Source organism: Pezoporus wallicus, unplaced genomic scaffold (genome assembly GCF_028554395.1).
Source record: "Pezoporus wallicus isolate ANWC-B61680 ecotype Strahan unplaced genomic scaffold, APGP_CSIRO_Pwel_v1 contig_8673, whole genome shotgun sequence".
Classification (NCBI taxonomy): Eukaryota; Metazoa; Chordata; class Aves; order Psittaciformes; family Psittacidae; genus Pezoporus; species Pezoporus wallicus.
Genome location: NW_026637196.1, coordinates 1,019,324 through 1,047,125, shown reverse-complemented (window position 1 = coordinate 1,047,125; position 27,802 = coordinate 1,019,324). Strand labels below are relative to the sequence as shown.

Sequence of the window (27,802 nt, the reverse complement as noted above, 5' to 3'; positions counted from 1 at the left end):
TGTGTTTTGATGAGGCTGACTTTGAGCAATGCACCTTCTGTTGTCACTTTGAACAATTCAGGAATTTATTGTCTGCAGAGCAGCTAAACTGAAACTTCAACAGAAACTCCAAGCCCAAGGAACAAAGGCTTTTCAGTTCTTCTAATCGTAATACTGCGCGTATAGTGCTCTTTAAAATCGAAGCAGAAGTTCTTCAGATAACAAGACACAATGATGACAGCTTGAAAGAATAATTTTAACATTTTACAGTTCCAGCTATAATCAATAAAGTTTAGAACATTTGCTTTTATTTTGACCACTTAAAAGACTCTTCTCTTTTTCTAACCCCTTATTAAATAAGAAAAAGAACAAAAATAACATTTCCTTTTATATCAGCCTTTTCTTAAACTATAGAGATGCTGACATTCACTCCATGCCTGAAGTCTCTTTTAGCACAGAAAATGTTCCTTGCATAGGCAGGTGAATTTAATATTTAGAGCTTCCTTGCACTATTAAAAATTATTTGGAGAAACTTGTGGTTGGTAAGTATTTAGATTGGGTGGCGATCAGTGATTTTTATACATGGTCTTTTCTGCTTTATGTTTCTAGAGCCAGCAAGACATGGAAGCAGGACTACAGAAAACATTTTCACCTTAGGACAGATCTATACAAGGCACTTGTGATAAGCATGTCTGAGTGAAGGTCAGCAGGAACAGCTACATGAATGTTTTTCCTGCTACCGTGCTTCTAATTTCAGTAACTTGTGTGAAATGTGCTGTGAGGTTTAATGATCTAAGTCTAATTTCAAATTTTGGTGGTTTCAACATATTTGTTGAACGATTTCCAACCCCCTCATTCTTCTCCCTTTATTTGTCACTCTGCTGTCTGGAAAGGTTTCCTGTGAGATGGTGGCACCAAGTGGGAAGGTAGTGTGCCAGGCAGTTCATATCCATCCAGTTTAATCTTGATGAGATGTTTTGCTAATGCAAACTCTTCATCATCCAACATGCCATCACCATCACAGTCTGCAAGTTTCCAGATCTTCCCCAAGACACTGTTGGGCAGTTTTGAAGTCACCATCTCCTTCTTTGCACTAATCCCCGATATTTTGCCATTGATAGGTGACAGAGTGTAGAAAATCTCATCATAAGCAGGTTTATCTTTGGCAACAACCCATTCCTCTTCATCAGCTCCTTCCTTAGCACCTTCTCCATATCCATGGCCAAAAGGTCCTGCCATGGTGCCATCAAATGCTCCACCATGTACAATCTCTGTGGGCATATTGCTCTCTTCTTGTCTGATCAGGTTCATCAGGGAGGCAATTTTGTTGGCTAGCATGTTATCCACAGCTTCAATTAGCTTTGGTTTCAAAGAATGAAATTTAGTGAAGTCATAATTCTCCAGCAACTCCTGTAAATGACAAAGGTTTCAATGACACTAGTTAGAAACATTTCCAATACATTGAAAACGCTAAAGAATGGGCTTCAGATTAAAATAATCTGTTATCTTCTGAAGCAGCTTCCATAACTGAAACTGCTCTTGAAGTTCTCAAAGCAAGGCTGACACATATGTACCATACACACCATATATTCAAACACATTAAGACAATTTTGCAACAGTGTATGAGCTTGTCTATTAAACAACATTTACAAAACAATTTTCAAAGTGGTAACGCATAAAATCATGGCAGTTGATGAATGTTATTGAACAACTTTCCATTTGGTGATTTTCTTCCAAATATCAAAGGAAACATGCAAAGAGGTCCTCAGTCCTGCTAGCACTTACGCAATGTTTGAAGTTTGTCGTAGTTTAAACCCAAAGTTCAAAATAAATGCAAGAGTTTAGAGGCCTGATCTGATTTTATAGATTAATCTTCTTGCTTGTGGTTAGGCCATGAAGAAGTGTCCTTTACCAATAAAGGAAAAACTGAGTTGGGATAACAGCAGCAGTGTTTTCGTAGAAGTGTTGCCAGAACTCATGAAGTCTTATGGTCCCTGCCAAGTTTTCATCTTGTACATAACTCTAGTAACCTCAGTGAGATGTTTAACCAGGTGATATGTGCTATGCCAACACGAGCCCAAGCATGTTTTACACCAGAGCACTGGAAAATTAAAAATGCTTTAGGCAATTATTATATGATTTCTATGTGCAAAATGCTAATCAGGAAGAGACAGTTACAGTGGAAACAAAAACCCCAAATGCGCACACCTACCCAAACCCCTCTCAAAATGGTGTTAACCTGCTTTAACGGATCCCATCTATTACCTCAAGGAGCTGCTCCCATACATATCAGAACTGTAATGGTACGAACCGAAGAAACCTGAAGCACAGGCAAGTGGCTTTGCTCACGCACACAGAACTTCTATCAACAACCATCACTCTGTTCAGGTGACATTTATACAAAATCATGTGATTTATGGCAACTGATCAGTACAAAATTACGATATGCAATACATCTTAGAAAGCAAAGGTCAAACCTGCTATCTGTCTTGGCACAATTTTGTTTTTGGTAATTCTGCTCTTCATTACAGAAGTGACTGATCTCTCATGTATATATTTGCTGCCATCTGCTGCTGAGACTTAGTGACATGCACTATCAGTTTGATCAAGTTCCATTCAAATTTTGTTTCAGTATTGAAACTGACAAGTGACCACCTCTCATTTTCTCATTTTGCATCACCAACAAAAGGGGTAAGGGAAGAAAGAGTCAACTTTTTTCATAGAACCTCCTTTAAAAGCTGAACTCATTAAACCCTTGAACATTCATGCCTGTGAAAACACAGATGAAATAGATATTGTGTTTCACCCATAATTTACTGTCTCATGTTAATACCCAATTCACAAATTACTTTAGTTCCTAAAAAACCCCACTCATGCATCACTATAGATTGGGTTATCAGCCAGTCATCACTCTCTATGATTAGCAGTGTGAGCGTATCATGTAAGTTGTCAGAATGATATGCAAGTGTCAATCTGGAAAACATCCTCCATCACAGTCATTCGGCTTCCAGCTGAATTATCTTCTAATTCAAAGGACATTTAAGAAGTTTATGATCTGCTATCCAAAAGTTGCAAACTGAGGTTTGTGAAACAAATTGAAAACCATTGTTAACACAACATTAGCTGTACTTCCCTAGAGTGCTCTCTATAAACAACTCGCCTCAAATCAGAGGACAGAAATAAAAAGGTGAGAAAGTGACAGGAAGTTGGTAGTAAGATTGCATACAGTTCAAAAGAGAAACAAGAGGCAAAAGTGACAGTATAAATTGAGAATATTCCTCCCACTTCACAGAATACAAGCTCAAAAGGACAGGATAAAACTGAAAGGCACCATTTTCAGAAGAGATAGGTTTCAAGTTGTAATTTTCGAGTAACGCATTGCCTTTGTTACTAGCAATTAGCATCAGTATGAACAAGAACAGAGTAGGGTAAAAATGAGTAATATGTGACTAAGGATATTCTCACCTACACAAGTACATGATAGCATTACAGAAGCAATGAAAGAAAAAAAAGAACCAGCTTAACACATAACTGTCCACTGCCATTGCATTTGCACAAAACCTTTAGTACTACTTGCCATGAGAGATCAAGTATTTACTAAGAGGACAGAGGACTTTACTCTTATGGCAATTGCTAAAGTCCTGTATCAGTGAATGCACACTACGCAAGTGACCAGGTTTTTCTGTTTGTATACTGCTTTCAAGTCATGCTAACCCCATAACAGACACATGATCGATTGTCACTTCAGCTGCTCTGTTGTGAAGATCCTAGACTATAATGCTGAGATACCCTGTCCTACCTTTTCTAATTTGGCAGTCCTGGCAGAAATTTAGTACTGTTTCAGTGAAACTGTAATCTATAATCTTACCTGCATTTTCTTGACTTCAGGGAAGTCTCCTGCTGAGATATGGTATTCCCTTTGCAGCTGGATGTAGATCTCTGGTAATCTGCTGATCAGTTCCTTCTTCTTGTTCTCTTTTCCAAATACAGAAGGCATTTCTTTTTTCAGATAGCTGATGATATAAGCATGAACCTAAGAAGAAGCAAAACTGAAATCAAGACTGCTGTTCATCTACACTTAATGTTCTTCACCCTGGTTATAAAAAGAAAGTTTCCATAAGCCAGCTCAAGGATAAGATAATATTAACGACTGTGTCTGGAACTTCACATTTACATGAACAGTTACCAACTGGCTTTTGCTGCTTTCAGAGTTCCTTTGAGGGCAGAGAGAAAGCAAACATATTTGAAAGAAATAAATGCACACTTACAGTGTAAGGAGAAGCAAGGTACAGCATTCCACCAGTACCAAGTGTGAAAGAAATAACAAAGCCCCAAAACCACATTCTTATGTGACATGTGTGGATCATACAGAACACTAGCCATACTGGTCCATCTGTCTTGGTGCTGATGACTTGTAACTCCATCTGCCTCACCAGTTATTGTGGGAAGAAATGGAATAATGCTTCAAGTAATCCAAGCATGCTAAGTGAAGGGCTATCTAACTGAAGTGACACTGCATTCCTATCTATTTATTTCAGAGAAGTACCTATAGTCTATATATATGCATCCACCAGAGGATGATAAAGCAGTCAGTATACTATAAGAACAGCATGCCATGGCTGCCTTGTGAAGCATTAGTGAGAAAAGCAGAGCCTTTCCAGCATAGAAAGACACTAATTTAAGATGACAAGCTCTAAAACACATTGACACTTGCAGAGCTCTTAAGAGTTTCCTATCTGCTGTGATCAAGTTAATCCAGCACTGCTATCAAAACATCCATCCTGCCCTTGCACACTTTTTCTACCCTTGCCCTAAACCATTCATCTCTCCCCCTTTACCGCCCTCCCACTACCTTTCACCACCAAAAAGATCTGCTTGGCCACACAGCAAGTGATCTGGTCCAATACAGACAGAGTGGTTGCACTTCTTAACCGAGGTGAGTTCATTTATTCAGTTTGTTGTATAGACACTGATATTCTATGCATGAAAGGGAAGTGCCAGGGCAGCCTGCTTTTACCAGCAATGCACAACTATCACGACTTAATGTCATCGAACTGCTTTCCTAAGCTCTGACCTGGACAGGACCACTGAAGTGAAATGATCTTCACAACAGGACAAATCTTTACAAAACTTGGGTCCTTCTTCATTAAAAAAAGGATGCAGCTGTTTCCAAAACAGAAGTTACTTGAATTTTCACACAGAAAAAATTAGAAAATTAGAAAACAAGTCTGTTGAACTGCTAAACAGTAAAAAGGCTGAAATTTTGAAGCCCAGGGGAAGACAGACTACCACAGAAAAAGAGCTGAAGGGATTACGTAGATGTGGTGGAAGTGTAATACTTAATCCCTATGAAAATAAGGCAGAACGTGCCTTAAAATATTCTGCACAAATTTTACACAATCTGTACAGAGGTAATGCTCTCCCATTCCTTTCCTTACTTATTTAGGAGACTTACTTGAAAATGGAGGCAAAAAAGAAATCTCTGTTTTTAAAGAAAAATGATGTAACCAGTTTTTATTCACACAACTTTAACACAACATCACTTCCCTGTATCTAAAAAGAGTGTATGCATTTTAATCACACATACATTTATATTTCTACAGAGGAGAAAAAATAAACAGCATGAAGAAGCAAGGTTTCTGCATAAACCCATGAAATTTTCTGATAGGGTAGATATGAATATTCATTCAGAAAGAACTGATTCAGCAAATATCTGTCTAAGAGAGTTTATAAATAACTAAGTAATTTTATGGATCTTATGTTTAAAAAATACTTCTAGAAAAAACAGTAAAGTATATATACGTATATAGTTCACAAGAACCAAGAGCTTCTCATGTGTATGCTAAGTGGTCTAATGTCTGCCAGAAGGCACATGTGTTTCTTGTAGATAAGAACAGTTCCCCTCTTCAAAGTGGGATAGTGAGTCACAGGACTTAAAAAAAAATGCCCGAATTTGACAGCAAGTTAAGAGTTTGCTTTTGGTTTTCTGGTTACTGAATATGTTTTAGAAGAGATTAAGAACAGAGTGGCACAGAAATAGGTGAAAAAAAAAACCTGATACAATGCTGCAAGAAATGATTTTTGAGTGCCTGTATTTCAAGTTCAGCTGGAAGACAGAAAGACAACACCAGGAAGACTTCATTGCTGCTTTCCTGCAGATAAACAGTGTATTCCCCTTCCATAGCTGTCTAATTAGGGCGTCCTATGAACAGTGTATTTTGTATTCACCTTTATCCATTTTTATTTTACATTACAAAGAAACACCTAAAGAGGATCCATCTGACACTTTTCCACTTCAAAAATGACTGTAAAAATTGAAGGCAAAAAGCTGCCAACCGCATCCACAAAACTGACTGAGATCATAGCAACGTGTAACAAAATATCATCAGGAACACAATTTAAATGGAATTTTCAAAGAAGCAACTGCCTTTAGGAGTGTGCGCTAAAGCTCAGGCCACAAAAAAAAAACCCAAACCCAAAGCAAAACAACCTTTAATATCATGACATTCAGAGAGTTAATTAAGCCAACATAAGAGGTGGTATACACCCTCAGATGACTATTCTTACATCAATGTAAATGCAAATCCTCTCCATTTTTGCTCAGAAGTCCACACTGCTCATTCAATTAATTTAGGGCTTATTATCTTTTCTTACCTTTGCGAGTCTTGCCCTCTTAATGAGATCATTGAGTTTGCGCACAGCAGCCTTCTGCGGGAGCCCCTGGATATCCTTGAAAAGATCCTGTGCCTCGGCTTCAAAGAGTCTTCGATTCTCTGTGTTTCGGAGAGGATTAGACCAGAAGGAGCCAATGTAGACTCGCAGCACCTCTGGAGTGTTGATCACCTTTCCCAGGGACCACATGAGTGCACCGTAGACCCTCATCAGTTGCTGCGTGTCCACTTGGTCAGCCTTATTAAGCACCACTCGAATCTTGTCATCCTGGCCCCGGAATGACTTAATAGCCTCCGAAAACTCATCGGATATATCCAGCTTATGGGCATCAAAAAGGAGAATGATGCGATCAACCCTCTCGGCAAACCACTGGAGGACTTGGCAGAAGTCATAGCCTGAAAGAAGAATATACTATTACAGTCCTGACACTCAGAAAAGGAGGTATCGGAGAATGTAGGGCTGGGGATAGAGAGCAAGGGACTCACAGCATCACGGGGGGGGGGGGGGGGGGGGGGGGGAAGGAGATGGTCCACCTGGAGGAGAGCATCTGTGGACAATGAGGTCAGGCCAGTTGTATGCTACATTTCCTTAGACCAGTCTCACTGCTACAGCCTTTTATTTTTATCATTGCCATTCCCTCAACATTGCCAGCCATCTCTTATGTCACTATCTTCTGTGCTGCTGTGAGTTACCATCTCACACCCATGTTTGCTTCTTCCCGGGAGTTCTGGCTCCAGCACAGCACACAAGCCATGCAGGTCTGTGGGGCTCTTATCAGAAGCTCTCTTTGTCAGTGTTAATACTGACCACTTTGGTAGCATTGCCTATCATACTGACAAGGGAAACAGTGCAGGTGCAGCACTACAGAGTAAGTCAGCAACTGAAAGTACTTGGATTTTCAAACCATTTCCAAACTCACCTCATTTTGCATTGCAACACTCGCTGTTATTTCTGCCACAGCAGACTCAGAGATAAAATTTACAAGTAATGTGCCTGTGCTGCTGATGGCTCTGGGGACGTGACAGATTACAGAGCCTGAGCAATGACCATTCTGATCACCCGAAACTTTTTGATGTTCTGAAGGAAAGCCTATTCTTAGCACCTGTCTGAATGCTTTTATAAGTGCAGCTGGTGCCTAATCCACACCACACACAGTATTCAGGAGCTGCTTATTCAGAAGTGACACATCTAATCTGCAGAGAGTCACCACTAGTGACATGGCATGGGGCTTGGCGTGGATGTGACTCAGCTTGTTTGAGTAAGGAACAGCACAGTATGAACTCGGAGCCAACATCCCACCCCTCCTCCTCCTCTTAGAAACAAACCAGAGCTAAAAGAGGGAGTAGTCAAAATGCAAGGACTGGTGTAAAGTAACCCAAACAGAATAAATGGTGGTGTTCCCGGCAGAATATGTTCAAATGCTAATAGTAAAGGAAGCTCAGTTATCACCAGTGAGCCCTCCAGGGTGTCTTGGGTCATTTCCCAGCTGTGCAAGATAAGCTTTTAAACCTCCAATCCCCCAGCCAAGAAAACCTTCTTAGACTACTCATACATGAGCCAATTATTCAACACATATACACCTGGCCCAGATACAGAAGACTTCCTCACTCCTCATTCTCCCTAGCATCTTTTAAACAGTATATGTAAAGTATACATCCAGGCACACTGTAAAGTTGCTTAACTTTTCTTAAACAATTCAGTCATTATACCTTCAAGCTGTTAGCCTTTAACAGGGAACCCAGAAGCATCTCAGCACTTCTTTTGCTTTCCAGTAGAACGTGGCTAGGGCCAACAGCAAGAAAAGCAGACATACAGGAAAGCAGTAGGAAAACATGGTGAACTCCAGCTTTGTCATGGAGCATACTTGTATATGTTTAGCAACACAGGAAAGAACTCAGACTTAAATCTTATGTTTAAAAAACAGAAGTAGAATATGAAATGAAACCCAAACATTTTGGTTAAAAGAAAATGTCCCCAGTTACCTGTCTTCCCTGACTCTCCTCCCCCCCCCCCCCCCCCAAAAAAAAAAGAAAAAAAGATAGCATAAAGCCTCACTAAAAATCCAGCACAAATATGTCAAACCAAAAGGAGAAGGCTATGTTAAAAAGGTATTATTATGATCCAAAAGGATGCAGGTCAGACTCATTAACTGTCTATACAAAAAAGAAAAGCCAAATCATCTTTTCCATTAAAAGGATTACTTTGTAAGGAATGCAAAACATGGCCCCTTTCCAGATAATGCAGCTCTGATGCTTTGGTATGTTCTTTCCTGTGACCAGTTCCTGAAGGGGTGAAGGCAAGATGAAAGGTAGGGGCATGGAGGAAAGCTGCACAAAACGCAGCTGGAAGAGAACTCACTTAACACTAACAATCTAATCAAAACCAGCGTGAATAATTTATCTTCATGAAAATTCAGCGGGAAATGGAGAAGTGACACATCTTGTATGTCACTTGCATGTCACAGTATATTTGCAGCAGTGCATAAATCTGAGCTGTGCAATAACCTGTTCTGATTTCACTCACATAGAAGAAAATATGCTTGAAATAAAATACATAAAGTTGCAAAATGAAGTAAGTTTAATCCTGTGAAGTCTTCCACAAATTGATAGGTGAGAACGTGATTTATAAGGCTGGTTAAATAAATATTAATTCCCACCACACGTTTGATGGATTTTGAACTGTAAAAAAATAATTTTACAGTCAACAAGTGCATGTTAACTAGCAATAAATTTATTTTAAATATGAATTAAATATTAATGAAGCATTTGTTTTGAGAAAGAAAAGTTCACTTGTTGACAATGGATAAGAAACAGAGCTCATTAAACACAAAAAACCCTGAAAAAAATCTATTCATTTTAATGAAAATGTCATTAGAAGTGAACCTGGTTTATATACAAATTCAGTGGTTACACATTAAAGTATACCTGAACTACAGAGAAGTGATATATCATAGAATCACAGAATAGTTAGGGTTGGAAAGGACCTTAAGATCATCTAGTTCCAACCACCCTGCCATGGGCAGGGAAACCCCACACTAAACCATTCTACCCAAGGCTTCATCCAACCTGGCCTTGAACACTGCCAGGGATATCATTAAATATTTCAGCACTGAGACACAATGCATTTAGGATCCTGTCACATACAGTACCAGTGTGTGGATTAGGGCTTTCAAAGTTGAGCAGTACTAGGTCAACACTGATCAGTTTGGAAAACTTGACCAAAATAAACTGATGTTGATGTTTTTCAGCCTCTTGATGTTCTAACACGGCTGTTTCTTCAAAGGTTTGCTCCCAGTGACTGATGTCACAGCAATTATATCCAGCCTGAGGATCTGCGTCTCACCAGGTACAATATTAACTGGCAAAAGCACATTAGAAAGTCACAAGTCACCGTTGTACCCAGCTAAGGGACAGAGGAAAGCAGTGATCCACCAGCAGCACTGCAGAGCTATTGAGCTCGTCCCAGGCTGCACAGGGGGAGTTGAGCTGGTGCCTCTGACAGAGGCATAACTGTTGGGCATCAGTAACAGGCTGAGCAGAAACCACAGAGAAGAATAAAATGAAACAATGCAGAAGAGATGACAAAGTTTGAGAGAAACTGCACATGGTTACCAGCCCTGGAAACACGGATAACAGGAATGATCATGAGCTCTCACGGGTCACCAGCACAGGGCAAAGTACCAGCCCCATGCATGACAGCCTTACTCAGAGACAAGAGCTGTACAACCACACAGGATGAGTGTGGGACAATTTTCTGTGCCAGTTAGCAATAAAGATTTAAACAAACGGTAGGCTTCCCTTGGGGGCCCAAGGTAAACGATTCCTGCCTTGCCCTAATACCATCTCCCAAAGCTGTTGCAATGCAGTAAGCAATTAGGGAAGCTTGATGGGCTCCACCCATCCTGTCTGAGCACAGACAGTCTGAGCAGTGTCCAGTTCTTCCACCCCTGGGGCCAGCAGTACTGGCACAGCAGAAGAGAGGCGGCTCTCAGATGAACGCAGCCATGAGGAGCCTCCAACCTCAGAACAGTGACCAGTTACCAGATGAACCACGGGTGGGCAGAGCGATGGAGTGATCCCATCTGCCACTTCTGCCTAAATATCACACAACCAAGATTACAATTTAGATGTGGACAAATGCAGTCTTTCCCCCATGCCCAATTTGCTGTTCTTCTAAAGCTTTACCACAGGTGAGCACCTAAATTTCCCAGTCTTTCAAATAAGCTCAGTCCTACATAGGAAGATGCACTTTTTGCTGTCCAGGGTGGAAAATTCCAGATATGTTAATGAAAGCCTGTCTCAATCCAGTGCTCTTGGGTAACACTGTTAACTGCACTCCTGTTGGTGGACTAATCCTAAGGAGAATGCACAGTGCAAGAGAAGTCTCTCACTGCAAGGGAAAGCCTGACACAGTGCTGCAAATATACCCATCACCTTCATCCATGACTACATTTCCACAAGCCAGCTTGAACTGAGAAGATTACTTGTGTTTAAGTAATTCCAGTTCTAAAAATGCGAGCTAACCGAATTCTTTCATGTTCCTCTGAGCTCTTTCCCCATCCTTCTTGAACACCTTGTCTTCGTGCCACTCAATCATGAACCAAACCCCACCTCCCTTTCTAAAATCAGGTCCTCCCCACACCCTGCTAGACATTAATTCTCCTTCCTCCTCTCTTTACACTCATTGTTCCTTCCAAATCTTGCAGATAATATGAACATTTCTGCCTGACATGGCTTTGTGAACGTCACCCATGATGCTTCTGTAGCATCAGGGGTGACGTTCACTGGGATAAGCTTTGCCTGACTTCGGACAATGCTGGCACAGGTCTGCACATTCTCCTCCAGCCACTTACGCAGCCCCTGAACTGACAGGCAGGAAGCTTCTGGCACATCCTCCTGCCAACAACAGAAGCTGGAAAGGTGTGCCAAGAGACACAGTGTTGAATGTTGCACCCTGTGTATATTTTTGACCCTTCAGAAAGTGATCGGTTCCTTTATCCATGGCCTGGATGCTTTCCAGAGTTATAAATAAAACATGCTGGGAAACCGTGCCTATCCTGCATTTTTACATCATCCCTTTGCTGTTTTCCTGCTTTTTAAAATGGAAAGTTAACATTTGATTCCTTTCTTGGTTTCAGGAGACTTCACATTACTCCTAGTGATACCTGACAAATTCTATGATTATGCAAATGTTACATCCATTCATATGTAATTAGCTAAGCAATTACAAGATGATGAAAAAGACACCAACAGCAAAGAGTGAAGGTCTTACACTGAGGTTCTGTGATGTTATTCCATATTAAAACATCACCAGTAAGAAAAGTTGCTGTTCAGTAATGTTAGAAATAAACTAAACTTCTAGAAAGGTAATTAAAAAACTCAGATACGAACAGACACCAGTAACATGCAGAATAGAAACACTTACTCTAGGGTGTTATTAAATGCCATATTCCATGACTGAATTACAAAAAAAAAAAAAATCTCATTTTGTATTCCTGTATATATTATTTGGAAAACAGCAGAAAGATTAATAAGGAAAAAAAACAAAAACAAACAAAAAACCCAAAATCAGCCAAAACCCAAACAAAACCACAAGAGAGAAATAGAAATTAAAAGGTTAAAAAATTGAACTCTAAGATTCTGAAGCATAAAACTGTGAAACTGTTACAATTCTGAAAAATATTCTGAAGAATCTCTCTTCCAACTTAGAGCTTTCTTGGTGAGCACAGAAAAGCATCCTTATGTGTAAGTCTGTAATCACCTTCACAGTGAAAGGAAATGGCAGCTCCCATAATGAAGCAGCTCAGCTGCAGCCTTTTCCAGTGAGCAGCAGCCAGAGAATTTAAGGGGCAAGAACACACATTCTGTACCATGTGTGTAGGAAAAAAGCTTTGCTGGCCCTAAGGTGTACAAACAGAACCTTCTCTGACAGAGACACATTTAGGGGCAGCAGAAAACATCTTGTAGAATCCTGCTGACATTTGAACACAGTGATTTAAAGAGTAATCTAAGCAACTCAAACTTCAAAACATGCTAAATTAGACTTGTACCATAAATACATTGAAGTCAGCCTGACTCCTTCAGGAAGCAGGTCAAACAGGCCTTGCTACATGCAGCATCACAGAACGAGTTGAGTTTGTACTCCACAAAACCAACTGTGTGGAAACTGCGTAAGTAACCCAAAAGTCATATACAGGAAATGCACCTGACTATGCAGTAGTTCAAACATGGGTGAGCACAGTATTGCCTAATCATAAAAGCATGCAATATGTGCATGCAATAGGTCCACACAGAAACTTGTAGGTACTCTAGGTATGCTGATGTCTAAGTATATGATGCTTTAAACCTTGCTAGCAGTTGCCCTGCAAAAGTGGGGCACAGAGAACCGTGCTCTAAAGCTAACCCGCCAAAACCTTATGTATGGTACAACCACACTGGTTAAAGCTAAACCACATTTGTAATAAAAGAACTGTGCCAAGTTACATATTTAAGACAACCCTTAGCATACTTAAATAATCGTGAAATCTAGTCAAGTTAATGCCTGTGAAACAGGTAAGAGTTTGAGGTTATTGCTGATGACTGTCAACTTAGGTGAAAGTCTAACATAACCAAAGGGCAGGCCAGCTAGGCCACAGAAACAATTGATAAGGCACACACAATCAAGAAACAGAGTTTCTGAACAATAAAGGAACAACAGTCATATGTTTTGTAACGCTTAAAAAGCAATTCTAGATGGCAGTGAAGAGCCACGGTCCTTTAAGCAATTACCAGTGAAACAATCCGGAGTGAAACACAACTCTGTTCCACACATGCAGTCTGGGACTTCCAAAGCAATCCCTAATAGTGCTCAATTTTGTCACACAACTGGTCACTTTTTCAGTGGCATATTAATATGATGCTCTAGTTTTCTGCTTATTTCTTGTCCACTTCCATGCTGCTATGAAAGTGGCAACAGATACCTGAATGCTGCCAAGCATCATTTTCCCTTGATTTAACAGAGAGGGAGAAAGATGTGCCTAATTTTTCTTGTTGGAGGAAAAAAGGGAGCTAGAATCCACAACAGACAAGCTCAAGTAGGAAACTTGAAACCATCTTTGATTCTACCAGACTTTCTGTGTAAACAGAGACTTGGACATTTTGTGGACATCTCATGAGAAGATTTTTCAGGATCATTAGTTATACACTTGGTTATTTCCACCTAGAAATAAAAGTGACAGCATGCAGTATTTGTTTTATTTATCTGATTTCATTGTATTTAAGCCTTTGCTTGCTCAGATGTAGGCCACTCATGCTGTTCGTTTTTGCTAATTTACTGATATATCACATAGGAAAACAGCTCTCTCCCCAAGATGAATGCTTTATGAATGATAAAAAGGACAAACCTCTTACATTCTATCACTGAACAAAGAATCCAGAAACATCTAGTAGACCAATTTACTAAGCAAGCATAGTTTAGATTGCAGTCCTAAGAATTTAGTCTCTTATTCTCTGAGTGCAATAGAAAGACAAGACTATGGTTGCATAGTTGAGATATATTGTACTTATTCCAGGATTTCCTAAAAAAAAAAATCCCAGGTGTGATATGTCAAAGAACTGATTATTTTCCCTTCTCACAGACATCAAACACACAAGTTTCCATTTCTTAAGCCAAGGTCTGAAAACAGAGGGCAGCATAAGCCACACACTGGATCACTGCCATTTACGACTCCACAGAAATCTGACATGCACTTAAATGCAGCTGAGGGAAACAAGGAAGAAAGTTATTTACATTATGCCTTTTTGTTTTAGTAGTTTCTCAGAAGAGGCTGATAGTTCACACAGCATGTTAAAAATGGGGTTCAGTTCTTTGCAGAATTCTTATTAAAAACATACTCATTCCCTCTTCTTGCTGCTACCTTAACACTTTCAAATGAAAATTTTATTACAGTATGACTGAGCAACCTTAAGAAGCAAGCTAGCAACTGTGCCTGCAATAAAAGCACCTTATTTATAGCCCAACCCCCCAGTTATTAAACATAACCAGCTTGAAGAGCTATAGGTATTATGAAACTTTCATAATTCATGAATTCTACATTCATGAACTTCAGTAGTACAGGAGTCTATTACTACTTTATGGAAAGCAATTTAAATGATGGAAATAAGGCTTTTTCTCAGAGTTTCAAAGCATTAATCAGTCAACAGAACATGCGGACATAGCCATTTGCAGCCACAGAAGCAGGATGACAGAAATCCCAACCCCTTCCGTTTTAAAGAGAAAAAAATCCAAATCCTACATCCAGCCTTAAATTTGGTTTAATAGGCTTTGTATAAGAAAGTCTGGGGCACAGCACACCTCAATACCACTAAAACAGGTCCTCGGCAGATGAGGATGTTATTTCCAGTCCCTGCAACTCACCTCTGCTGATGCGCTGCTTCTCTCCAGAGAGAATACCAGGGCTGTCAATGATACTGATGCTCTTCAGTACCTGGTTGGGTAACTGAGAACACATGAACCTGCAGGAAATGAGGAGGGAAAAAGAAAAATATATTAAGAACAGTTGGAGCCCATGTATAGATTGTCCCTTGAGAGCTCCCCTTTATGAAACTGCTTTTAGAAAGACTCAAGTGACATTAAAAAAAAGAAATCATTTCTGAAGTCCCAATGAACTCCTATGTTTGGCAACCGTGCATGTGTAAGAAAAAATGTAAATAGAGAGCTTTTCATAAGAGGAAACACAGGAAAACCTTGCAAAAACTATGGCTGCTGCTGACAGAATTCCAAATTTTGCAAGAGCTGATAACATTGGCCATATATGCAACATTAAAAGAAGACTCCACAAAACAAACATGACCAAAATGTTTGTATGACCAAAATTACTACTGGCAAAAAAGAATTCTTCATGTACTCCAACTTCTGCCCAAATTCAAAGAGATTCCAAAGAAAAAGGAAGGAGGCAGAAAGTCATACTAACAATATGGGCAGGGGGATTGAAACCAGATGATCTTTAAGGTCCTTTCCAACCCAAACCATTCTGTGATTCTACAAATATATTTATATTTCAGTCACTGGCAAGTCACCCTGTCACCTCCTCTGGCAGTATTTGAATGGTCCATCTTCCATCACCCTTCCTAAGGTGGAACTTGTGGAGGACTGAAAACAACACAGTTTCTCCCACTAACCTAGCCAAAGCTTTCACACTGCCAGAACCAAGAGTTCAGATTACATACAGCATGCTCTAAACAATAACCTCCTGCCTCTGTGGAGACAAATTCAATGGTGCTATTATGAAAAATAAATAATTCATGAGGCCTCCAAGAGTCAGGCAGAACACCGTGTGCATTAAATACAAGCTACTCTGATGCTTCTGGGGCGGTTGATTGAAGGACTTCACCTCCCTTCATCATAAACTGCCTTTAAGAGATTTGCATAAGAGTTTAATCTTCTTACCGGGCAGCAGCTGAAGACTGTACTAACAAGCACACAACGCAACCCACCCGCCTCCTGTGGAGCTGCCCATAGGCAGCCCAGCACAGGATCAAGTTGCAGGTGCAGGCTGTAAGAAGCCCTGGTTAACCCGTCGCTTTAGAAAGCACACTGCCTCAAGGGTTATCACAGACAGCAAACCTTAACTGTGCCAAAGTCAAGCGAGAACTTTAAGACCAAAGATAACCTGAGTTAGGCAGAATTCAGGCAAATATGAGGTACAAAATGTAAGAGACATCAGTTTGGAAGCTATTGCTGGACAGGTCACAATCCAGATGATTCAAAGGAAATCAGGAAGAAAAAAAATCCTTACACCTCGCTTCACCTTCTTTTTTGGGTGACCTTGTAGTCATGAGTCTGTAACAAAAGCACACAGCATCCCTTCTTGGGTACAACAGAAACAGCAGCATCAGCTACACCTCTCCCTGAAATTCAAGAGGGAATAAAGAAACAGCCATCTTGGCCTGAGAAAACCTTAGCGTGTGTAAACAGCACTAGCCTTTATGGTTTTTATTTCTGTTTTGGGTTTGGTTTGTTTATTTTTTTTAGTGAACAAAATTAAAAAGTAATTTTTAGGTTTTTATTTTGTTTAATTTTAGTGAACCACCAGGTATAGAAAGTACTATATATCTTAAGCAAACTCTTCCATTAAGGCTAATTTTCTACAAGCTTAAGCTATGCTTTTGAAAGAGCAGTGAGGTATTATTGAATAAAAGAACTTCTTTTTTTAACTTTCCTAAACCTAAAGGAGACACTATGTTAAAGCAAACACATTTTATGGAGCCACAAAGAAAATACATTTGACTGTGTCAACCATTACAGAAAAATACATCACTACTATGTACAACATGAAGTAGCTTTCATAAATTTGGAAGTGTCAAGATTGAATTTTCATTTATAAATATACAAATATTTAATCACTTAATTTTACCCTAGAAGCCCAGCACTTGATTAGTATCACAGAGGTGTTTCTAGACCTATCTTACAGGAAGATGGGCACCATTATTTCAGGTGAACAATACAGTAGTATTTTGATTTAGGCATTACCCAGAATGGAGCAGCTGGAAAAGGCTGTGCAACAAAACAGGGGACAACAGGCCTCAGAAATGTAAGGACACTGCAGTCTTTGCAGCAGTCATTAGTGGCAAAGGGAGAAATAAAGTATATAGGAAAAGGTTATGAAATGGAAAGATAAACTCTGAATTAATTTTTAGAACATAACCATAATCCAAAGAAAATAGATGGGTTAAAAATCTTACATCAAATTATTTTAATTAATAATTATTAATATTCCAGACAAAATTGTGATGCTAGCTGCATTTGAATATGTCTTTTCAACATCAAGACTTGGCTCTGAACCATTACTTCATACATGACCTGTATGGTAAGTGCTGCATCATAAAAAGCAAACTGAATACTCTCTACCTAATGAAAAGAGATATTAATAAAAAAAAGCATTACAAATATAGTTGTGTGAATGAGATGACTGCAACTGCTTATGACACATCAGATCTTTGACACTGTCGTATCATAAAACTATTGCTAAAGAAAACCAGCATTATTAGATTATCCTTGCCAAAATGAGTTACATTGTTTGCAAAAATGAAATTAACAGGTTTGTAATCACCTGATGATTTTTTATTTTTTGGGTCCTTTGCATTAACTTTGGATGCCTTGAAGAATCCAGTAAGAACTTATACTCCTTTTTGCGTCCATTCAGGTATCTGTTAGAATAGCAGAGGACCACACATTTCTTCTCAGCAGCGTCAGTTTACTTCCTGATCATCTGGTATGCTGCAGTATTCTTTCCTCCCTTACTTTAACCTGCATGTAAGGGCACACTATGTCCTGTCTCCATCCCCTTCCCCCACAGCTTTACTTAAAAGCACACAGGAGAAATAAAGAGACAAATTTCTCCATTCAGGAGCCTTACAGTCTATCACAAGCAGTGAGACACAGGGGGAAGTAAGAAGGGGTCATGGAAAAAAGAGGTAACATAAATGAATTAACGCAGCTCATTAGTAAGTACCAGCTTTGATTGTGCTACTGTGTTCCTGTTTGGTTTTAGTTTCTCCATTACCTCAGCCGCTGTTTCCTTTCATGTTACATTTAGATAAGAAGGGCATTTAACTTCACAGCCTAAGTGTCCATATCCTTAAGGTCTTCCAGAAGGCAAAACACTAGGATTGGGAAATAGTTTTAAAAACAAAAGTAGGGGTAAAGGGGGTGGAGGGGGTGGGGGATGGTGTGTGTGTGTGTAGAGAAAAATCTACTAAAGACTGTAGTGAAAAATGTTAATATTGACTATAAATGATTGTCAGCATGGCAAGCGAGAGAAGGAAAAGTAAAATTATGATTGCAGGTAAGAACAGGAAGATGTTATTCAAAGATACTGAACTGAAGCATAAGACATTTTCACATAGGTGAAGAAGGAAAGAGAAAAGAGTTGACAAGTCTTGAAAAATCAGCAATATGATCAGAGTGGCATACTGAGGGTGATACTAAAGGCACATAAGCACATAGATCTCCACTGCAAAGCTAAGGAACAAGTAGGACTATTGGAGAAGATAACGGTTGCCCACAGCACTGTGGTATAACAGTATCACAGTCACCAGAAGAACTGGAACAATTTAGTCAGTTACTTTGAATGTACATCTTTTTAGCGAACAAATAGATAATCTATGTTGCACAAGAGTCAGAACCTGACACAACGAGCTGGACAGATGATTTAGCCAAAAAATTACGTGTCTACCATTCATCCAAACAAACACATAGCGTTATCAGATGTTCTGTGCAAATATTTGACTATTGTGCAAAATACTATGTACAGTATAATTATATTAATTTTTCATATACAGCATAATGGTGGGGAAAGGAAGAAACAGAACAGTGATCTGGAGGACAGGACTTAGCTGATAATCTTACAGAAGGGGGCCTTGGACCACAAAGATATTATTTAAAATGGGAGTTGGCTGTAGCTTCCCACAGCACATATTCTTATCACTCTTCAAAGTGATAGCCAAGCCAACTATAAGCAGCTATGAACTTTCTTTTGTGAGTAAGCACAGCAAGAGATAAGGCCGTACATGACAAACTTTTAACATGTATGCCAGCATTTATCAGCCAAACAGGAAAGTTTATTGTTAAAAGAGAACCAATTTAGATTAGTTGGCTTAAAAAGCCAGGCCTCCATGTCAAATTACCATCAAATACAGGAAGAAAACAAGGTGATTGCTCACACAATACGAGCAAAGTTATTAATAACTTTAAACTGGAAATGTTTAGTCTGCCTCTTAAGTTACCTATGGCAATATCCACAGCCCCTAAACAACTCTTCCCTGTTTTGCAAATACACAGTAGCCACCCAGATACTAATGCTATCATGCTGGTCTATGGGACTGCTTGAAGACCAGCTAGTCAAAATTAAACATTTGAGAGCCTGAATATGTACTTATCCAGAAGACATGTACAAATTAGAAGACGGCAAGCAAACAGATCTCACCTGTTCAGGAAAGCATTTCCAAAGCGGCTGAGTTTACGGAATGGCTTCTTAGGATCAACAACCAGGGCATTTCCAGGAACATTTCCTTCTGCATCTCCATACATCACAGCAATAAAAGAATCTGTGGTAGGCTCTGGACCAATCCGCATGCCTGGAAAGTCTTGTTCGAGCAGGTATCTAGAGATGGAGAACACATGAAAAAACAGAACAAATGACTGGAAACTATGGCAAAAGCAAGTATCTATAATTCACTTGAAAATTCCCAATCATATACAATATAATAATAATACAAATACATTTTTTCCTGCATTACATTATTCCTACTAACTAGGGAGAGAGAAAAAACAAAACAAAGGAAAACCAAAACAAAAAAAAACCAACTGAGTTCCAGGTTTTCCACAATTACTAGGTAAAATGATAAAGTAAATCCCTTTACAAAAAAAAGGGTGAAAAGTATTCCCTCAACTGCAGCACCTGAACTATTCACGTGGATGATTCTACCAATAATCCCAGTGCTGTACATTACACTACAAGACATTGCTGCTTTTGTGTGTGCTTTCAAGCCTACACAAGTGCTGCTGGTACTAAAAGGGAGTAGTTTGAAACAACACATAAGCAGCATTAGCGTGTTGACAGGTCTAACCCTTCTTAACAACTTTAACTCACCTAATCACCAGCAGCAGTATCACAGTTATGAGGCAATAGTAAAATATGTTTGGGAGTCAGGAAAGGATTTTTTTCCTTTTGACTCGCATATCGAAAAGGAATTGTTAACTAAGTCAGACTTGTAGAACTTGAGGCATAACTGTAACATACTGAGAGGCACCAGGCAGCGCTGTACCAACAGAAAACATCTTGCATCTCAGTTTGAATAGTCCTCTCAGCGATGTAGACAACACGCACTCAAAGGACCAAGTCTGATACACCAAGTCTGGACTTCCTGGGCAACAAGGTCTCAAACAAGGCATGTGCATGTTTAAATGCTAAAACTTAATGGAACTGGAGCATGTATTCACAGAAAGACACATGCTAAAACCAAAGTGTTTTCAAGAGTGCTGTAACGTGACATTACAGGAACATTAGAATTCTCCAATCAAGTCATCTTGTACTTATTAATTCCATGGGTTCCAAGTTACCCTGGAGCTCTTAAAATAAACCCACAGTTCTAACCAACAACAATTTAACTTTACATAATCAAAGCTGCATTTAAAGCAGAATTTTTCTATAGGCACAGGTGATGGTCCTACCTCCACCGACAGCACTCGTTAGGTTTGAGCACACCTATATTAACAACAGTCTTTGAATAACAGGTTTGTTCTGACTCTTAATCCAACAGCCCTATGCCTGTTCTGCTATCATTTCAGAATTCAATATTGATTTGAGAGGACTTGCAGGCTGCTTTTGCTGAGAAAACAAAACCAAACCAAAACACTTTACAAGGTGTCTGTACTTGCTGAACAATCTGTTTGTCTTTAAATTCAATACCAAACATTCACAGACTTTACAGATGAGTGCACAGAAGCTGAATTTAAGGAACTAAATGTACACTACGCATTTCAAAGATCGTTTTCCACCACCCTTACCAAACTGGCTCAAATCAGCTCAGTCTATGATATGGGAGGCTCAAAGCACAGACGAGTTATTTACATGGTATTCCCAGCAGCTTTTTGCTTCCAAACAAACCAAGAAAAAATAATAAATAAATGCCAATGCTAAAATCTGTGGGAAAGAAGGAACAGAAGAACACTCCTGCCAGAACATGCCAAAGTCAATTTGGTTTACTCCTAGAATAAGCTATACCTAACGCACATGATCAGGAAAATAAAACTAGCCTCTCTCCAAAAGCAAAAACACTCCAATACAACACTCAAACCTCTCTGCACAGGAGGAGTGTACAATGCAGCAGATCCCTCATCTTATGAAGTTGATCATGTAACAAAATGAAGATAAAACTCCTCTGGTAGCATTTGAGCCCTTCACACATGGAAACCCCAGACTTTCAAGTGTCACAGAGAACAGCTGAACATCTGAAACACAAAAGCATGTTCCTGCCTCCTCACAGAAGACCACTGCAGACTAGAGCCCTCTAGAACAGGATGCAAAGGCTAACACACAAGAGCCACTACAATTTTCCAGACTGGACTTATCCACAGAATTGATTTTGAAAGATCAATTGCATTTTTCTCTTCTAAAGCAAGTTTTTTAATGTGCCGTAATAAAAGGTTCTACCTCAAAGTCTCTCAAATATGTTTTTCCTCATTGCCCCTCTTTTAAAAGAGAAAGGATCTCTATGTGACTCATAATTAAGTTCTTCTCTTGATACAGTTGTCATTCCCAGACTTCTGCTGACAGAGGCAGCAATCTGTAGAGTGGCAACGCATATGGCAAGAAGCTCCCAGAGCAGCAGTAAAGACCATCGTACTCCACCAAATGCACATGGCCAAAGTGCCATATCCCAGGTCAGAGAAAACTACATGATGGGATCTGAATACACGGTAAGACACCTCCAGGGTAATAGGATAACTGCTATCCATTGTAAGTTCATGAACCTGGCAGGTACGGTTACGGACATTCAGTGGTGGTGGTCTTTTAGATAGCTAAGAAAATAATCTCATGGCCTCCTCATGAAGTTGCTGCACATGCAACACTTGCAGAATTCCAACAAGGAGTTGGAACTATGGAGCATCTCTCATGATTTGCAACATCTGTATTTTCAGCTTGGAACTCAGTAATGAAAATTCAGATTAACTCCTTATTGAAATGACTAAAGAAGAATAAGGTGCTACTGAACTGCAGTGATACTTGCGAGTTAATGTCAAAGCCAGCTGTAAAAAAATCAGGCTTTTGTAGTGATAATGATCCAGGAAGGCAAGATCTCCTTCCAAATACCAAGTCCCACCCAACCATGTCACAGTGCTGAGCCTGGTACAGCCATTCAACAGACATAGGAAACACTTTGCAAGGCAGGTATTTTCCATCAAGACTGATTCATAGTTGCACACCAAGAATCATACTAAAATAAACTAGTACTTGAGCACTGGCTGTACGAGTGTGCTAGTTTTGGCTGGGACAGAATTAATTTTCATCACATTAGTTAGTATGCGGCTATGTTTTGGATTTGTGCTGGAAACAGTGTTGATAATAGAGATGTTTTTGTTATTGCTAAGCATCACCAACACAGAGTGAAGGCCTTTTCTGCTTCATCTCACCCCACCAGTGAGTAGGCCAGGGGTGCACAGAAAGCTGAGACACAGGGGGGGCAGCTGACTACAAGGGATTTTCCATCCCATATGGTGTCATGCTCAGCAGATAAAGCTAGGGGAAGAAGGAAAGGGAGGTATGTTTAGAGTGATGGCGTTTGCCTTCCCAAGTAACCAGTATGTGTGATGGAACCTTGCTTTTCTGGAAGTAGCTGAACCAATGGGAAATGGTGAATTCCTTGTTTTGCTTTGCTTGTGCATGCAGCTTCTGCTTTACTTATTAAACTGCCTTTATCCCAACTCATAAGTTTCCCCTCTTTTACTTTTCCAATTCTCTCCCCATCCCACCCAGGCAGGGGAAGCAAGCAACCAGCTGTGCAGTACTTAGTTGCTGGCTGGGGTTAAGCCACAACGCTATCTCACATACAACTAAACAAAATCTAACCTTTTCTCTTGGTCACTTACATGAAAATTAAGCCATGACAACAAGCTATATCATACTTCCTCTCTGCATGAAAATATCTGTTTCACTTAGCTACACAAAAGGGATAAGCAGCCTTCTGTAAACTGAAAAGCTGCAAATATTGTTGTACAGTATGCTACATTAACACAGGAAAATACCTGGATTTTTAGCATCCGCAACTGCATGCCCTTCTCAGGAATTTACAGCAGAGAGGGAGTTCAAAAAGGTTCACAGGAAGAATGCTTAAAAATAGCAAACTCCCAAAGACAGTCTAGATCAAACAACAGACATCCTGTTGACTCTTCTCCCTTTGTTTTTACCTGGGCTATAACCTTTCTGCTTTGCCAATAAACATTCATCTATGTTCCTTTGCAAGACGTATAGCCAGGCTACGGGAAAATGGTTTACAAAGTTCCAGAGACAGCAAAGATTATTCACAATTGTGGATACTGATAATCATCTGAACCATAAATGCCTTGACATGAACAGAGATGAACTGGACAGAGCAGCATTGAGCATGGATACCCTGTGATGCACTGGGATACAAACTCAAGTCTCCTTTCATAAGGCTGCTCACCTCCACACTACATCCTGCACCAAGTCTTCCATACTTTCAAACAAAACCACAACAAAACCAGCAGATGACTGCTTTAGTTAAGAGCTCTGCTCCAAATACTTCAACTAAAACTTTCATGTAGAGCTAGTGCCAGGTTTCACCAGAAAAAAATTAAGATAGACCTTCTCCCCCGTGAAGAAATAGATGCTGCCCATTCCTGCAATTCAAGTGATTGCATGCTACTTGCAGACTCCAGATATTATGCATGCAAAAGGGTGCTTTCACAAAACCCAGCTCTGCTGAGTTAAATAGAAGGAAGTTTACCATTTTAGCCTCTGAGTAATACCTGCGAGCAAAGTAAAAGCATGGCCTGGCAAGGGAAGGAATTTACTTCTGGTTTCCCTCATCTTGACAAGTTCTTTTAAAAAAAAAGTCTCTTACACTTCTAAATCAGAAAACTTATAAACAAGATAAACATGATTAGACTAGAAGAAAAAGGTCAGCAACTGTAAACTTGCAGCTCCTATCTTTTTTTCATATACTACAACTCTCCTGTCCCTCCTTTCCCTGCTTCTTTTTCTAAAGCAGAAAGGAGAAATTGAGAGAATTACAGAAGCTGCAAGGACAAGAAGCTCATGTAAGATAGGCATTTGGCTCTCACCCATTAAAAACTTTTGTATTAACATTTGGGCCTGGATATATTTATTTGAATTGTCAGCTTTGTCAGACACTTGACTAAAGCAGTATCACCATGTTACACCTTTGACAGTGAAACTGGCCTGTTTCACTGCATTGTTCCAAGCGCAAAGATATAAACAGCATCAAGTGAAAAACCGTAAGAGCTGTTGGAAACCTGGAAGTGTTTGTTTGCATCTCTTAATCCCCAAGGACATTCAGTCCTTGCTAGATTAGTGTTTTCCATGAAGACTTAATGGAAGGAACTGGGTGGATATGGATGTGTCAGAGGTATGAAAAGGTTGAGTTCTCATTATAAGGTCTAAATCAAAGTAAACCCCAAATGAATATATGTCCATTAAACAGAACTGTTATTTTCACACTTAGAAAACAGTAAACACTCAAACAGATCTAGCATGTCCTGCTGACTATGAAAAGGAGAAATGTAGAACAAAAATCAGTTTTAATTAAGATCTAACATAATGCTTGCTTGCTAAAATGCTAGTGGGTGAAAAACACTATAGCTGAACTTCATTCTAAGAAAAACTATCTATAATAAGCCTGGAATTATAACCATCTTGAGCGTATATGACATTTTCCCATGGGAAATTCAGCCTATCAGAGGGGATATTTATTTGTGACTGACCTGGACACTAATATTTTCCCATGTAGTTCTCTAAGCCTTGCCTTTAGCATACAAGCACTTCTCTTTTTTGTTTTTCTTTTTCTCCTCTGAAATGGATTTTGAGTAACAGCCACTGTGACACTATTGTCTAAGCTGCTGCCCATCTTGAATGGAGCATTTTCTCATGCTTATTCAGACAATTATTATCTATTCTATAGCAAACACTGATGTAATGCATGTTCATCATGGTGAGGTCAGACTGTGGTCCTTTAGAAGCAGTAACAGCTGCTGTTACTGGCTGGGGCTGTACAGACAATGCCTGTCTTCTCCAATACCTAGTAAAGGGTTAAAACATTCTGCAATCTACCTAAAAAGGGGACAGGAGAAAGGGGCAAGTGGGTGAAGAGAAGGGCATATCACAGTAAACTCATCTCCTCCATTGAGTGAGATATTTTAATAAAATGTGTAAGAAAACATCTTTGAAACTTTGTCAAATTTGTCTGGGCATCTTCATCCAGCAGTGACCAATACTAAAAAGAGCTGAAAATAGCTATAATAAATGACACTTCATTCAGACTGTATGTTTGTATCAGCCAGCCCTATTGCTCAGTATTTTACGGTTGCAGTGATAACAAGTTACAAAGCAAAAGTACCAAAAATACATCTAAGGCAATGTAAGGAGTATTAGCGTTTCTAAGTGCCATATTGGCTTGCACTCTAGTAAAATACGGACAGCTATAAAGGACAGAAAAGTTGACCGTACATAAGTCAACAAAGTGTGCTCTCATCCAAGGCAAACTCTTGGGGGAAAGGAGGGGGCAAAAGTTTCCTCTTAATTGTAAATGACACAGCAACTCAGCTGACAGGCAGAACAGGTTCTGGTACATACGCATTTGGGACCATTCTGTCTCTGTATTAGCCACGCTCTCACCATCCCCTGTCCATGAGCCTGGTAACAATGTGTATCTGGAAAGATATGCAGACTGAAAGGGCAACTGTCATTTCAAAGAAAATCAATCTGCATGAATAGAGAAATGCTGGTAAGCCCCAAATCACCTCCCTGCAAACACACACCTTCTTGTGACTACCTTCTGCCTTTTGGGATCCTGAAACTAAGTTTATCTTCTTTTTATTACAGCCCTATTTCTAATTTTACAATACTTCTCTGAACAAAACCACTTGCAGCGTTTGCAGGAACTTAGTACTAATCGCTAAAGAACCATGTTCAACTTTATGCTTCCAATTAGCTCGTTTTATAACAAGAAAAGAAACATGATTAGCTCTGCAAACGTCTGAAAAGCTCTCAGGTGAGTAAAAGCAAGCATAGCTCTTCAGTGGAGAAGGGAGGTAGATCTGCACTGTGATAACAGTGTTAAGCAAGGCTGGCTGTAACCTTTGGAACCAAAAGAGAAACATCTGTAAAATGTACAGAAGGGCTATAATGAACTTTGGATGTAAGTATGTCAAAATTTGATCCAAGTGACCGAGCAGCATCTTTTGCAGTTCTGTATAACCTCAGACTGATTTGTAAGAGGTATAAGAAAAGCACACTCAAATTATGCAAAATATTCACACGCAATGCCTTCAGCCTCCTAACACCAGTCACCAACAAACTTAGCGTTAACGGAGACAGGAAAGACAACAAATACTAAAACAGCAGCAATATAGTTAAGCTGCCTTATTAGTAATAGTGCTTGTTCAATGCGACTGATCAAAAGCTGGGGGGGGGGGGGGGGGTTATCCAGATATCATGCGGGTTTTGCCCAGAACTGTCGTTTTGTTTCTCTGTTATCTTCACATCCAATCTATGCATTAAACTACTTTTGGGAACGGAGGGGGAGGAAGGAGATACGGTTAAATGGTCTGCAATAGCCGGTGTAATCACGCCGTTTTAACGCGAAGTGCCTATGCTTCCTTCAAAATAATTTAGAGATTAAGAACTGAAGCTATGAGGAAGTAGACAACGAGGTTACACTTCTCAGCAGAGCACGAAATCGAGACCCTATTCTTAAGCAGGAAGCTGACATGTAACAGAGCGGAGAGCAGCACGCATCTTCTACACGGCACGGGGGACTCTCGGACCGGCCATCAGCCCCAGTGCTGTGCTCCGTTCCCCGGGACGGCTCGCTGCTGGCACGCAGGAGGCATTTATCGCGCAGCAGGAACGCCCTGGGCAGGAGCGGAGCGAGCACTGCGGCGGGGCGAGGCTGACAGGGCACGGGCAGGCACCCCCGAGCGGGGCCTCGGGGAAGGAACCGCGCACCGGGGGAGTCGCCTACCGTATGAAGGTGGTCTTGCCGGTGCTGTACTGCCCCACCAGCAGCACCATGGGCTTGTTCTCGAAGTCGGCCTCCTCCAGGGCGGGCGAGTGGAAGTCATGGAAGCGGTAGTGCTCCTCCAGCGGCAGCAGCTTACGGAGGTAGAGGTCCCGCAGCCCACCAGTCACCGTCTGCACCACGTCGGTGCCGCCGCGCTCCCGCCCGCCGCCCTGCTTCCCCAGCCAGCTGAACATCCCGACAGCGTCCCGCCGCTCGGCCGACAACCAGCGCTCCGCTCCGCACCGCGCCGCACACAACCACCGGCGGGGGGGGCAAGCCCAGCCCACACCCGGCCCCGGGAGGGGCGGTGCTAGTGCCAGCGACACGGCCGGCTCAGCGGCGGGGCGGGC

The 27,802-nt window shown here is 40.4% G+C and overlaps 1 protein-coding gene across 1 annotated transcript; it reads right to left on the bottom strand.

Annotated features, from left to right (window-relative positions):
* Window positions 1–323: 323 nt before the first annotated feature.
* EHD4 (EH domain containing 4) lies at window positions 324–27,706 on the bottom strand. The gene is made up of 6 exons (XM_057403942.1): window positions 27,414–27,706; window positions 19,616–19,792; window positions 15,046–15,143; window positions 6,634–7,046; window positions 3,848–4,012; window positions 324–1,389 (listed from the first exon to the last, which is right to left on the bottom strand). Exons 1-6 carry the CDS (start codon window positions 27,644–27,646, stop codon window positions 853–855), a joined length of 1,623 nt encoding a protein of 540 aa, XP_057259925.1. The 5' UTR covers window positions 27,647–27,706; the 3' UTR covers window positions 324–852.
* Window positions 27,707–27,802: the final 96 nt, after the last annotated feature.